General features: G+C 41.4%; 1 protein-coding gene across 1 annotated transcript in view; it reads left to right on the forward strand.

Annotated features, from left to right (window-relative positions):
• Positions 1-15012, forward strand: part of ptprsa (protein tyrosine phosphatase receptor type Sa) — a 127704-nt gene that overhangs the window by 10370 nt on the left and 102322 nt on the right. Inside the window, exons 2-3 of the mRNA XM_054602976.1 lie at positions 2780-2925; positions 5073-5214. Of these exons, the coding sequence (XP_054458951.1) occupies positions 2780-2925; positions 5073-5214 (288 nt within the window). The remainder of the gene's footprint in view (positions 1-2779; positions 2926-5072; positions 5215-15012) is intronic.

The raw sequence follows: 15012 nt of genomic DNA on the forward strand, positions 1-15012 counted from the left end.
GGGAAAACTAATCAAAGAGCGCTGGCCTTCAGCACAACCACTGCCACAGGCCTGCTCTGTGTAAATCCGTTTTCTGTCTTGACAGAGGGCACATTGTAAGAGGAGGTCAACTGCAGAGGAGCTGTGTTGTGTAAAGCTGCGTTGTGCAGTTTCAGAATGGAAATTGAGATTGTAAAATGCCAAAAGGGATCATTGTATGCACCAGGCAAATAAAGGAGGCCTACTCCTTTATATGAGCAGTTCTCATATTATCCCCGTACACACAGTCACAATATAAACCCCTGTAAAATATAGAGTAGATGATTTATTTAAGACTTTAATTTGGTGGTTAATCTTTGACATGTATAATCTTATCAGAACGTCGGTTTTGTAAATGATTCACGCCCTGATGATGCATTCAAACAATATGAACGCTCATATGTTGGACATTCTTATATTCAATTTTTACAACTGTATTATGACTGGCATTACATATCATTATCTAAACTAGGCTCTTTTAGATATTTGCTTATATTGTTGTTACACAGTAATTAAAAGGACGCGGCCATCTAAACAGATCATAATGAGGAAATCGTCCTCAAACTTCATACATTCTGTTATGAGACCTCTCCAGTGAGTCAGGTTTATTTTCTTATTTTTTACAGATGAAGAGTAAGATTTGACAGGGCTAAGACATTTACACTTCTATTTGAACATCAGAAGGCCAGGAATCAATATTTTCAACATCAAAATGATTGCCAGCATTTCTTTTTTTTTAAGTTGAAGAGTTTCATCCTTGCCCTTTGGCTAATTTATCTAGCTCAGCATGCTGTCTGTCAATGTCCAACACACACAGCCTACCAAAATGATGTTTTATCATATGTCAATTTATTTCACATATGCAATGAATTTAGCACTTTAATTAAAATGCTGTGTGCACAGTGGGAGTAATACCTTTAATCCTGGCAGTGTAGTTAGTGTCACGCTCTACCCCTAGAGCTGCATATGCCCCAAATTACCAAAGAGAAAGGTAATAAATATAAGGTAGGTAGATAGGTAAAAAGGTAACACAAATCTAAGCGAGACAAGAGTAGCTCTGCTCATCTGCAGGTGAGTAACTCTGGCTGCTGACAATAGTCTGAGAAAAGGAATACAAAAAAATTGTTTTACTTAATTTGACCATGGACAGCACAAATTCTTGTTTTCAGTGATAATCATGCATCATCACAGTCATCTAAGCTTGTAAAATCAAGGTTAAGTGTGTCTCACACGGGCGCACACTTGTAAGCAGGGCATACACACATTTTGCTGTTTGTTATGCCATGCTTAGCCACTCATCCTTTAAAAAAATCATCTTCTACTTGAAGTAATCCAGCTGGTAGAGGAAATTGTAAAAAACTGCATTCGTGATTAACTAGCCACCAACCTTTAGTTAAAGCAGTTTGTGTATTCTGGTATTTGCGTCAGGGATATTTGGCTTGTTAGTTGGGGGCGGTGAGATGAACTTTGCATGCGGTGCCTCCGCTTTCCTGAAGCAGTACACTCACCCATCTTCTTTTCATTTCCCGTGTCCTACACTATTTCTCTTTGCCTCGTTCTCTTTAAATATCCACTCTCTATCTCTCCTTGCTCCATAATAAATGCAGGAACTCTCCTTCATGTGTGTTTAGCAATGCCTGGAGACTGGTGTCGGCCTATGGTCCCTTAATTATTAATTTGACGATATGCGCTAGCCGTTTGATCATCCTCACATATCTGTATGATTCCGATTTAACGAGTTCCCCAGGAGAATCCGTCTCTTTTTTTTTTCTCTTTTTCTCTCTCTTTTTCTATTTCTATCAGGCTTGTTGTTTTGAATCCTCTGCAACCAAAACATGAGCATACAAATCTTCACCAAAGGCACCAAAATGACCCTTTTTTCGATGGACAGTTTAATCAAAGTGTCTCAGTTCTATGACTGCAAACATTTGTTCGTGGTCCAAAGTGAGAATTGAACCAATGATTGATTGTCAGTGAAAACTAGTCTCAAACTGTTTAAATAATGTCAAATAAAAAACAAAACCCCACATTTATTCCATCATCTTCCTAAAGCCATTTTCTTAGGTTTTGCTTCTGTGCTAATAATATTCAGACTCCATTTTCCCTGTGGAGAGATCCTTGAGCTAATAATCATCAGTACCTTGGCACAGTAGCAACATATAAATTCAAAGCATCACGATTTACGCACAGAATTTCACAGCACTGAAATTGGGATACTAGATGAGGAAAGGCACTCTTCTTTAATTCAAACCAAGTGTGTGCTGATGGGGGTGATGCAGGATGACGTGGTGGTCCAGTGGTTTAAGAAGCTGCCCTGTCTCAAAAAAAAAGCAACAGGCGGGACACTTAGCTTGATGTCGCTAGATCTCTATGGATAGATGGTTAGCTATCCGTCTGTTCGCTTGTCTGTTCTGAATGTCTGTCTATCTATTTATTTTGTATCTCTTCAAAGCTGAAACTGGCCGTCTCCCAATACTTATCCAAGACTTCGCTCTTCTTAAGAAACGTGTGTGTGTGGGTGCGTGGTGCAGAGTGAGAATAAGATGCAGAGGGAGTTGGAGAGAGGAAAGTGTGGGATTGTGTGACATTACGAAGCCGTGCACGTGTATCTGTGTGTGGAAACAGGCATTCCGGAAGTGGAATCGCACTAATCTAGCGCTGCCTTGAAAGGAACTGAGGTAGCGGCCAGCGGCGTAACATTGGTCTCATGGCTTGTGCTAACGTCTTTTTCTCTCTGTCTGTCCTCCCATGTCTTCCCTAGCATCACCGCGGTTCACTAAAGTTCCCGTTGACCAGATTGGCGTCTCAGGGGGCGTGGTCTCCTTCGTGTGCCAGGCGACAGGCGACCCCAAGCCGAGGGTCAGCTGGAACAAGAAAGGCAAGAAGGTCAACTCCCAGCGTATAGAGGTGAGTCAATGCTGCTCACTGCTGTACACCAGGGGTGAGGAGGGCAACTTCATTGTTGCTGTCCTGTACCGAGTCACTGACATGTCATGCAACACTACACTAAGATGAAAAACTAATACGTCACTCTTATTAATCTTTATTTGCCTACACATTATTCAATGCTGCCCTGCACTACTTTCACATTACAAGCACAGCCTCTTTTTTGCGTTATAAAACACAAAAAAATGTTTTGTTCGCTTTCTTCACCCACAGTTTTCACAAATAGTTCTGGACAGCAGTCCGGTCTTTTTATGGACTGGCTTCTCTAATCTCTGAGCAATGTGCAGGTCCACTAGTCCCTTACAGTTGCCCAGTAACGCAATGCAGAGCCCTCCCGTTTCTCCCTCTCCGTCCTCTTTGCACTTGACTGACTTTGCCTTCCGTTATCCCTTTCTTGTTTCCAGCGCTGGTTCCTTTTTCTGCATACGGCCCTGTCTGTGTGAATGCGTGTGTGTTTGCGTTATTCATGATGTTTGTTGTTCAGTTCTCGGCAGGCGTCCCAGATGGCATCTCTAAAAGTCTTGATTGATGCTCAGTGTCTCTTAATTAAAAAGTTGCTTTCGTTAATGTCGGCGGCGCACAGAGATAGACATGCACACACTGCAGCATGAAGACAACCACAGGGGAGGGGGCTAAAAAAGCAAAAAAAAAATGACAACATCAACAGGGGGAGAGGCAGCATCTCAACAGAGGACAAAATAAAAAGACATGTCGTGTTTGTACGTTCCCTTCTTCTGCATGCTAAGTGGGAAACAAAGCCAAGGGCGTGAAGGAGCCCACCAGATCGGACGCTTCTCTTCCCCCGTTTAGCAGAAAAAAATAATTTGCAAAGGGGTTTTGAAGTAGTTATGATTTTTTTCCCTTCTCTTCCCTCTCGACAGCTGCTTTGATATCGATCACGATGCCATGCTCTGCAGTGTTTTTAGCCTAATTAGTAGCTCAGCCCTGAGATGTGCAGCAGTGGAGCAGCAGGGCGGCTCGAGACTCGTACTTGTATCTCAAAGTCATGCTTTGCTCAGAGATCTCAGCACTGAACCCTTTGTTGAGATGGTGTAAGCTCCTCTCAGGAATGGTAGATGTTAAAAGAGTATGTTTGCCTTGAGATTGGCAGGAAGGCTGACCATCTTCTCTAACATTTCATCCAACGAAATTCGAAAAAAGATAAATCTTACTGGTTATATTAAAAGGAAGGGGTAATTGGTTCACAAAATTTCAGGATTAACCCTATGACTCCTCAGATGTTGGCCGGTATCCACTTTATAGACCTTTTATGTCAAACTGCCATTCTCTCAGCCACTGCCATCAACTTTTGAAATATAGACACATTTAAAAGGTCCCTATTAAAGTCTGTTACTGTTTGTAATGAGGACATTGTTAAATTTGTCAAAAGTGAAAAACTTTAATGGCAGCTTCAGACTATTTCAGATGTACTTTAATGATCTTGACTTTTAATACGTCACGATGCCATTGTCCAGTTAGTTACAAAAAAAAAAAACTATGTCGATTTATATTTTCTTAGTCATGCTATACTTGAATATTTAGTGATTTTTTTATATATATTTTTTTTTGAAGAAGCACTTTCAACGATGGGACTTCACAGAGAACAAAGGGCATAATTACAGATAAAAGGAGATGAAAACACGAAAAGAAAGCACATCACTCACAAAACTATGGGGCTGGGTTGGATTGTCAAATCAAATCAAGTTTTTATTGTCACTCTTTGTACAAAGCACAGCCCACAGTGAAATGGAGCCTCTATATTTTACCCGTCCTAATATTAGGAGCAGTGGGCAGCCATTTAACCCGTGCTATTTTGCTCTTTAGCATGCCAGGGAGCAGTCAGGGGGTTCAGTGCCTTGCTCAAAGGCACCTCGTCAGTGAATGCCCTACCAAGGATATCTGTTTGTAACTCACTTCCACATGTCTTTGGTTTTAGGTTGAGTTTCTGATCAATTTAGAGAAGCTGACTTCTTAGTTAACATAGTTACATTTGGAGAATAATAAAACTCTCATCCTCCAAGATAATTGTTTGCTCTAGCCCTCTATGCTAATACCCAGTTAAGTTCAAAACTGTCTAACCTATCCTTGTTATTGACTCTGCCCAACAGACCATTGAGTTTGACGAGGGTGCCGGTGCCGTACTGAGAATCCAGCCTCTCCGAGCACCTCGTGACGAGAACATCTACGAATGCGTTGCTGAGAACAGCGAGGCCGAGATCACTGTCAATGCCAAGCTGTCCATCATCCGAGGTGAGTCCTGCATTATGAAACAGAGTGCAGAAGGGGTAACTACAAAATAAATCATTAAAGTGGATGTCCGTGAGCTCCTCAAGTTTTTTTATGATGACATCTTGCCTTGGAGTTTTTGTACACCACTTGCCAGTGAGTGTGGGCTGTACTCTGAGTTTCTGTACTCGTCTGTTAAGCCATTTTGGCTTCAGCTGTAAAAGCTGTTCAGCTGGGTCATAAGATGCAGATAAGACTTTACTACTTATGTGATTTATTTCGATTTTGGCATATTAAACATACCACGATTATCTTCTTGTGTGCTGTGACATCCATACAAGCTTTAATTTACTCATACTACTATATAAGCTAAATCATTTGCATGAATCACCACTAGAGAAGCCAAATGAATACAGGTGGAAAAGTGGAGAATTATCTCTTAAAGCTCTTGTGCAGACGCGTGTCACAGCTGCAAATAGACTCATATTCACTTACAGCACATGGTCAGTATGAAGGCTATTCATCAAGGATCCATCAATTTGATGAAACTAATCAACTGGCCATTCATGAAAAAGCTGAACCTCTATTTGCCAATGATGAAAACCCATAAGATCCCTGAATGGAAAAATAGATTGATTGGTCACCCGCACACAGTCGGGGCACAGTGGTGAACAGATATGTTTCGAGGCGCACACAGACACACTTACCCAGATAAACAGGTGTAAAAAAACAAACAGCTTAACTTCACCGACCTATTATTGATCTGCTCCTAAAGGTGCTATTTTAGATTCAGCAAAGATATTATACCACGTGTGTAGCTCTAGCTTAGAGGACATAGAGGACGGTATCATAGGCAAGCAAGCATGTGGTCGCACACTCCCGCTTTCTTCTCCATCGTTCTACCTGTCCCTGTCTGTCTCACATAGATGCACACACACACACACACACACACACACACACACACACACACACACACACACACACACACACACACACACACACACACACACACAGCCAATGTCTTCTCTTCTGTTCTCTCCTGCCGCCATCTGCCATGTTTCCAGGGCTGGATGAAGCTGAGCTATTGCTGGCTGGCTGGCAGCGCACGAGCAAGGCCTTCTTGGCTGTCAAATCCACAGGCAGGGTGGTGGGGTGGGGTGTTGGACCAGGGATTGGAAGCCTGGCCCAGCATCCTGGGTTAGTTATTGTTAGCAACAAACCCCCCTATCCTGGAAGCATGCTGTTGGGCGCTAGGGGGTATGAGGGCCTCAGGTGCCCTTCAAAACTTGTTTTACAATTTGGAATGTGGTAGTTAGACTTTAAAATTACATGTGCGTTCCCATTTGTCACAATTCTATTCGTGCAACTATGAACATCGATCTACATTGAGTGAGCAGGTAGCATTTTGGTGCTGTACTTAAGGACTTCTGATGCTGATGAGCACACACACTATCTGCCATTTCTTGTATCCTTGAATCTAAAATTTATATTTTATATCTGTCTGTAGCTTTGATATGGCAGTACAGGACCTAATAGGAATCACGCTTTCAGCCTGCTCAAAATCGATGACATTAAATCATATTAATTAAACATATGCTATTCGACAGTCAAAACCCAATTTATATTCCGTTAGACTGAGAAAGAAAGAAGAAAGAGCGAACACATACAGACTGGGAACAAGAAATTGAAAACAAGGAACAAGCAGACGAAACTTTAAACTACAAGCCCAGGTATGTGCACATCAGTGTGTGTAGTTGTGTGAAAGAGCACAGGGCAAACCCAGGGCGGTCCACGGGAGCAGAGGGAAAATGAAAAGTTATTGGAATCAGCTCGACAAGGTTTTTCTCTAGAGCCCAGAGGAAGACAGCATCTCTCAAGCCCAGACACTGAAGGAGGGATGAGAGAGTGATGACGGGGGGTTGAAGGTGGGAGACGAGCAGCAGAGGTGGAGACCAGCAGGTTCTCTCTGTTTTCCATTTTTAATGAGGTCGGGTCCCCCTGCATTAACCCATTAGGAACGAGATAGGAAAAGATATATAGAGAAAAATTAAAAATAGAAAATGTGGGAGAAGAGAGATAGAGTTTAATTCATAGAAAACAAATAAATGTGTGGATGGAGAAAGTTGTTTCGGGTGAGGTGAAAATGGAAAGAAAGTGAGTAAATGATCGAGGATGAATGAAGGGAGAGAATGCAAATAGAGATGAAAGTGGAACAAACCAGAGGGAAAAATAGGGGGGAGAAAATGAGAAATGTTGGCCAAAGATGAAGGGAGACAACAGGGGGTGTTGTGGATGATTGGCAATGTAGAACAGGTGAGGAGGACAATAGCTGAACCTGGGTTCTTGGAACGGGGGCAAAGGATTATGGGATATGGAACATGCCACAAGGGACACATCCACAGTAAACAGAGGAGTTGTGGTGTGGGATCTGGAGAGGCAGAAAATGGGTCGCCGCGATGGCTGACTTGGCCAGAAAGCCGTGGCACGCAGTTGTGAGAAAATAGAGCCGCATGCACACACGCTCCCAGTAACAAATAGAATTACATAGATTTACCCCAACAAGCATGTCGTATACGTCCATGATTGTGTTTACATGGACATGAAAAATCTGTTTGAGGCTTATCCCAGGTATGATCATATTCTGGATTAAATGTTTACATGAGCACAGAGTCATTTGGTGGTTCATAACCCCGTATAGATGATACATATTAGTAACCTGGTTCCTAATTATTGCCTTTTATTTGCACAGGCGCTGTGATATTTACAAAAACAGGGTTTCTTAGAGCTGGATATGGTTTTGAGATGTGCATAAACACATAAACAGGATTATTAAAAAAGAAAAATCATAAATGGGTTAATGTAGAGACATTCATTGTAATGCTTTCACACATTTACCATCAAACGGTCATGAAACTCCTTGAACCCATAAATGATCATTAATATTTCCAATTTAAATAAGAACAAGAATCACTCTTCACTCAAAACGATGTAGTCCATATGTATATATGTACAGTCACTGTTCAGTAGCACACATATACAAACACAGAAGCATCCAGTCCACCAAATTTTTTTTTTTGTCCTAGCGCAAAATAATAAAAAATAAATGTAAAAGGAAAATGGAAACACTTGCATACTTCAATGTCTGGCAGCACTGATAGAGATATACGCACATAGAGCAAAGATACACACACATACTGCCAATGTGCATGCACATCACCACCTTCAGCCCTTAATGTGCTCACGCTAACTTACATCTACAGAAACATGTACACAAAGCAGGATACAGACATTCTGAAATATGCAACTACTTGGAAAATCCACAGACATTTATTCATACAAAAGACATTACAGACAGGCTAAACGTCAACCCCATCTCGACGTGACACAACCCAACACTGTCTTCTGCTGTCTGTGTTTGTGTGTCCCCCCGCATGGATGCTTTTGTTGGTGGCAATGGCAGGGTGTATTTAGGATCGACTGTGACACCTCCTTACTCCACCGCCTCAGCTGAATACCTAAGATGGGGGCCATCTGGCTCCACTAAGACTTGCACACAGTCCTCTGGGAGTCCTTGGAGAGGGACTGACAAGTGTATGAAGCACATGGGTTCTCCCTGCGGCATCCCAACAAGCAAAAACTGATTGATTAGATTTAGCTGATATTCTTTTTTTTTTTGTTTGGTTTTTTTGATCACATTAAAACATTAATAATCATTTGTTGAAGCCAGCCTCTGTGGGGCTGGAAGAGCTCTTGAGATCTGACTCAACTTGCAGCTTGCTCTGTGTTTTTTATTTTTGTCACAGGAACATTGTTTCTGTTTTTTGGATTTTCTAAAAGAAAGGGAAAGTTGCCACTGGGATACTGTCAGCTCATGCTGTTGTGGGGAGATCACGGGGAGTTATCTAGCTTTGTGTGCCTGTCTTTTAGACTGCTGCAGTCTTTAGCCCTGTGATTACTGTTGCAAATGGGTTTTCCCCTGCGGCATCCCAACAAGCAAAAACTGATTGATTAGATTTAGTCTGATATTCTTTATTATTATTATTATTATTTTTTTTTTTTGTTTGTTGAAGAAGTCGGAAAACCCATCGTTCAGATCACATTAAAACATTAATAATCATGTTAGATCCGTGATGAAGCCGTGGATCTGCAGTTTTTCAAGTGAAGTGACCAGCAGGCACCAGAGACTCACCTCTGACACACACACACACACACACACACACACACACACACACACACACACACACACACACACACACACACACACACACACACACACACACACACTGATCAGTTATTTGGCCTGTCTTTAAATGAGTGCTAGATACCAAACCTAGCCATGACCTTACATTTTAGTCATGCACACACCCACACAGTCTCACATCTTGCTTATTTTCGTTTGCCACTCTCAACCAGGTGGAACCAATCAAACGTAGCGTTCTGTGTTTCTCATTCCTCATTAGCTCTCTCCCAAAACTTTCCATTCGTATTGCTTTCTCTCTGTGTATGCCAAGTTGCAGGTCTGGTTGTCATCCACAGTTCTGATTTAGTAAATATATATATTTTGAGGGTTCTTCAGTTTCGCCTCCAACCCTTCCTCCTCTTCTTTCTCAGGTGAAAGCTTCTTCTTGAGGTTATTTGTTTTAAGGTAGAGTAGACACGGGTAAATGTCAGATGGGCAACATATACATATAAAACTAACACCTGCCAGGTTTACAACTTTTAGCAAAGAGATTACGGTAGTGTTTCAAATTGGATTCAGCCATGTCGAGCCATGTTCACAGGAAATGTATTATTATGTTGTTTGTACAAGTGGAGTTTCATTTTCTAGCTACACGTGGATTCAGGTCAACACAAGCTGCGTGTGCCGTTTCATTTGCTGCTTTTAAATTGACTGATAGCTCCGCCCATGCCACTCTGTGCCGGTCATGTTCGGGTATTAAAGAGGGAGTTTGGGGCGTAGAGTGTCTACTGTTTGATCAGGCTGCCTGCTAATTGGCTGCTCTCTTGTGAAGGAGCAGGTAATGATGAATTTTAATGGGCTTCTGGATCCTGATACTTCCAATAGTCTGCCGCACAGATCAAGCCCAGTGAATTCTAGACACCCTTTATTTATGGGAGAAGGGGTTGGAAAGAGAGGGGGGATGGGGGATGGGTGGCAGAAAGAGGTGCAACGATGAGATGGGACAAAAGTGTGTGGCAGCAAGAGGGAAGAGGAACTAGAGTGAAAGTTAAAAGGACGGAGACCAATCAACCTTTCAACCAGTAGTGGCTCCGGGCCAAGCCTTAAGACATTCTATTTCCTGTCTTCACCTTGGCTTTCTGTTCTCCATCTACCTTTTTTCTCTGTCTGTCCCACAGTATCTGTTCCATTATGTCCTCGGCTCTCCCCTTTATCTCTCTTTGGCGCAGTTGTTCACTCTTTTCTGTCTCGACCAATCTTCTTTCTTTGTATTTCACAGGGTGTGTGTGTGTGTGTGTGTGTGTGAGAGAGAGAACGTACAGCCTGTTGGAGTGGACAGCAGGCTGGAGGGTGATGTATGTAATCACCAGTGTGCATGTGTGTGATACAGCCATTCCTCAAGTGGATTTAAAAAAAAAAAAAAGAAACTGCAGGAAAGAAAAATTCAGATGTATTTCTTCAGGTTGGGCTGAAACACATAAAGTAAATGTTCTTAATACATCCACACTATGTCATAAAACTGCAGAACATCCTACATACTGGCAGAGGGGTTTAAGTCCCTCTGGTCCTTTTGTAGACAAAAAAACATATTTTACCTGAAATGCTTTTGCCGTACTGACAAAAATGAATCAGACTTTGCTTTGAAATGGATGCTACCTCAGCAAAATTAGCAATACTATGTAGAAGATGGAGAGGAGGAGGAAAATAAAGGGAGAGACGAAGGTTGGAAAGGGCAAGCCTCTCATAACATTTGGTTATGTTAAGAACTGTTCTGATCTTTACAGCTTTTAGTGTGCTGTGTTTGCAACCAGAGTGAAGACAGAGTGTGATTTCTCCTTGTTTGTGTGTGTGATGCAATCCCGTTTCAGAATTGTTTCAGATTTTAAAAGTCTGAGCCAAGGCTAAGACAGATAGGAAGAGACGATTTGAGAAAAGAGATGACAAGAAGAGAGAAAAATAGAGAAAACTTCTTGCTATTTATTTCATCAGTATCCCCTTCGTGTTTCTAACAAGTACCAGCCTAGACACACATTTAGGTTTGTGAAATATTCCCCTTGAGTCCATTCATGACCCCTTGGGTTTCTTGTAACCTCTTTTTACATTTTCTCACAAATATATGGGTTGTTAAAGAGAAAACTCCTCCCTCCTAAAACTTACTTTTTGCAGATGCATGGTTTTTTTCCCTGTTTTTTACATTTGCATTTTTCTTTTGCATTGATTTGTTTGTGGTCAGTTTTTCTTCTGGCTTTTCTCTTTGTAGTGCTAATGCTGTGCTGATTTGGTGTTGAGGGGTTGAATGCTTGTTCTTTTTTGTGTTCAACTCAGAGGAGGAGGTGAAGGCAGGGCATCAGACAGGCTGGATGAAAAATTAATAAGACACATAGTGAAACATGAGCAGGAGTGTGCATGTGTATAAGAGACAGAGTTAGTTGTGTGTAAGAGTGTTTGTGGTGTGTTTAAGTCTATTTTTCTGTGTGTGTGTGTGTGTGTGTGTGTGTGTGTGTGTGTTGTGTGTGTGTGTGTGTGTGTGTGTGTGTGTGTGTGTGTGTGTGCGTGGGGGAAAAGGGAGACAAGGTAAGAGAGAGAGATAAGGCAGGCAATGGCTACCCTGTAATGAGACAGTGAAGAATAAGCTTGGCAGTATCAGCAACAGATCTGGCTGTTCTTCCTCTTCCTTACCGCCTGCCTCTGAGGTGACCTTTGCCCCCCTTCCACTGGTCTCACACACCTATAGCAAGAGCAAGACAGATAGGGGAGGAAAATGCAGAAAAGAGCGGCAGGGAGTAAAGTAGAAATGCAAAGAGGTAGAAAAACACTAGCAATGCTTGAATAAAGATAGATGGAGAAATGAGTAGCATTCCTATTATCTTATTCCACTTTGGTTGTACTAATTGAGTTCAAGACAATGAGTCCGGAGTCACTAGACACGTAAGCAAAATTTAAAAAAGAGTAAAAAGGAATATGGCATGTGTGACTGTCTTAAAGCGGTCTGAGAGCCAAACCAACCTCACCTGACTGAGTCCACGCTGACCAAATCAATGTTCTCAGTTGTTTTTGCCAACTGCTTATCTCTAGCTTGTCCCTGACAAACAAGTAAATTCTCATTCCCAGGCAGCACTCACCGCCTCCACCAGTAAATAATACATCTGAGTAGTACCCATGAGTGCAGGTTACCTGCTCACAGTAAACCCATTCTTGCATGAGGCAGCTTTTTTCACATGTTAACCGTCTGCTCTCCCTTTGCATAAATCACAAGAACATCACAACTGTTTTTGTTCTTGTTTTTTTGTGGTTCTTGTTCTCTTACATTTGACTAGGAACATGTCTGCAGCAAATGTCTTGACATGATCGTGATGTAATGGTGCTTATGTGGTTCTGCTACGTGCTTTGTTGGGATTATCTAGCTGTTATTGGTGCTATTATGTATTTTATATATATCTATAGTAGAGGGAAGGATTGAAACAAACATAAAAAAAATTGGTGGATGTTGACCACATAAGAGATCATGCCCCTGATCTCTCATTGGAGGCTTACAGAGTTTTTTGTTTCTTCCTCAGAAGTATTTCACTGCTGTCCTTCAACAACTCTGGCACTTCCTTTCTACTCTTGGAAGATCTCCCTTCACATGTTTCCTCCCCCTGTCGCCCGTCATACCTCCGTATAGGCATCTGTATGCCTTCCAGACTGCTGCCAGCCTTCTATCTTTCTCATTCTGTCTTTCTCTCTTGTAGAAAAAAAGTTTGCTCCAGAGGAAATTCACTCAGATGCGAGTTTATGGCCTCCGAATCCTTTGATCCTCCAAACCTGTAATGCAGTAATCATGTGTGATTGGGGGATGGAGAAGGGGGGACACAAGCTGAGTGGTAGCAAGAAAGATAAAGGTGAAAGAGGGAGAGAGAAAGAGGTGGTGCTGATAGAGCGAGATAAGTGGATAGAGCTTGCCTCCAGCCAGGGTTTGCTGGCTCCTGAACCTTCGCCATCAATTTCATATAATTCCTGCTCAAGTAGAGTGACCTTGGCCACCCTAGGCATCTGGCCACAGCCAATATAAGACACTAGGGTAGAGTAAAAAGGCAGACAAAAAGGAAGAGATGAATTGGCAAGGTGATGGAGAGCAAGGGGCAAGAAGAAGAGGAGTAACAGTCTGGCTGATTTGTTTACTTCTGGCAAAAAAGTTTAGATAAATAGATCCTTTGTCGCTGCAACGAGTTGGCCGGGAGACTAAATTGAAAAATCAGTGTCTCCCAGACACTTTTACAACGATAAGCACTCACAGGGCGGATTGTCCTGCTGCCTCGACCTGCGGCAGTAGTTACCCTTATGTTTCCTCCTATATCAAGTCATTTTCTTTAATGAGAAACAGATAGTGGCAAAGCAGAGTTGTTTCATCTTCTTTGTTTGTTTTATAAAACAGCCATAGCCACCTTCCATGTGTGCAGTCCCAAATACGACGAATGCCACTTCATCTGATGGCTGTAAATTCAAATTCAAAAGACTTAGTTTACATGACGTTACACTATAATAGTGCCAAAGCATATTTTAATGTTTAAAGTATTAAAAACAATTAAATAAACTAAAATACATAAAGTCCTATGAATCAAAAGTTGGTTGGTACCAACAGAAACAAAACTGAACTAATAAACAGCAGTAACAATGTTAGGGCGACGTTCATTGTCAAACATCATCTGAGAGCTTTAGAATGTTTGGGTTCTTCATTAAAGTTTTTATAAATATAATTCACTTATGTATGTATACATAACATAATAATTGAAATCCATTTTAATGTAATCACTGTGTTTAATTGCTTTCCATTGCCTCCACTCAGTTACAATAAAACAATATTAATTGTTACATTTCCAAAAGGATCAAAAAGCTATAGGTCAGTTAACTTTGATTACAATTAGTATTACAATTTCTTGCATCATGTTTTTCATTATATTTCATTACATTTGTGGCAGTATTTTGGTCTTGGTGATTTTGTTGGATAGCTGAGAAATTTTAAATCAGTCCTCTGCAATTCTACGATTACAGCACTTCTGAATATGTGTACATTTCCATATCAATGTGCAATTGGACATGGGATTTACCAATATTAATAATAATCACATTTCGGAACAGAACATATTTTAAAATATATAATGAGCATGTGGAATTTAATAAAAAACTTCAATATCAATGCATTAATAATAAAGCAAATGAACTATCCAACTACTAGAACAGTGGAGGTGCTCCACACTTAAGCATGAAATGAGAGTTGGGTGAAATAGGTGGTTCCTGTGGAAACGATTATACTGACGACCCTTGGAGTAGCCCAACTCATGCATAAAGAGGAGCAAAGGGATGTGGCCTGGACCACCAGCTTCATGCATATACATGAGCCACCGGCCCAGGTGACTGAAGTCGTACAACGCAGAGGTCATGCTGTGGGCCCTGCAGGGTTGGCGGAGTGGAAAGACTTATAGTCCTGCATGCTTCACAAGGGCCGTGCCTACGCTTCCTGCAGTAAAAGTTGGATGGCAAGCTTAACAGCATGATAACTAGTATTTCCTCTACCACGAAAAGAGTTGAATGTGTCTCAAATAAGTCTCAAACTACTAATATACAACACAATGCATCATCAAGAAAAATATTGAAACATTTTA

The sequence above is a fragment of the Anoplopoma fimbria genome, chromosome 8 (assembly GCF_027596085.1).
Source record: "Anoplopoma fimbria isolate UVic2021 breed Golden Eagle Sablefish chromosome 8, Afim_UVic_2022, whole genome shotgun sequence".
Lineage (NCBI taxonomy): Eukaryota > Metazoa > Chordata > Actinopteri > Perciformes > Anoplopomatidae > Anoplopoma > Anoplopoma fimbria.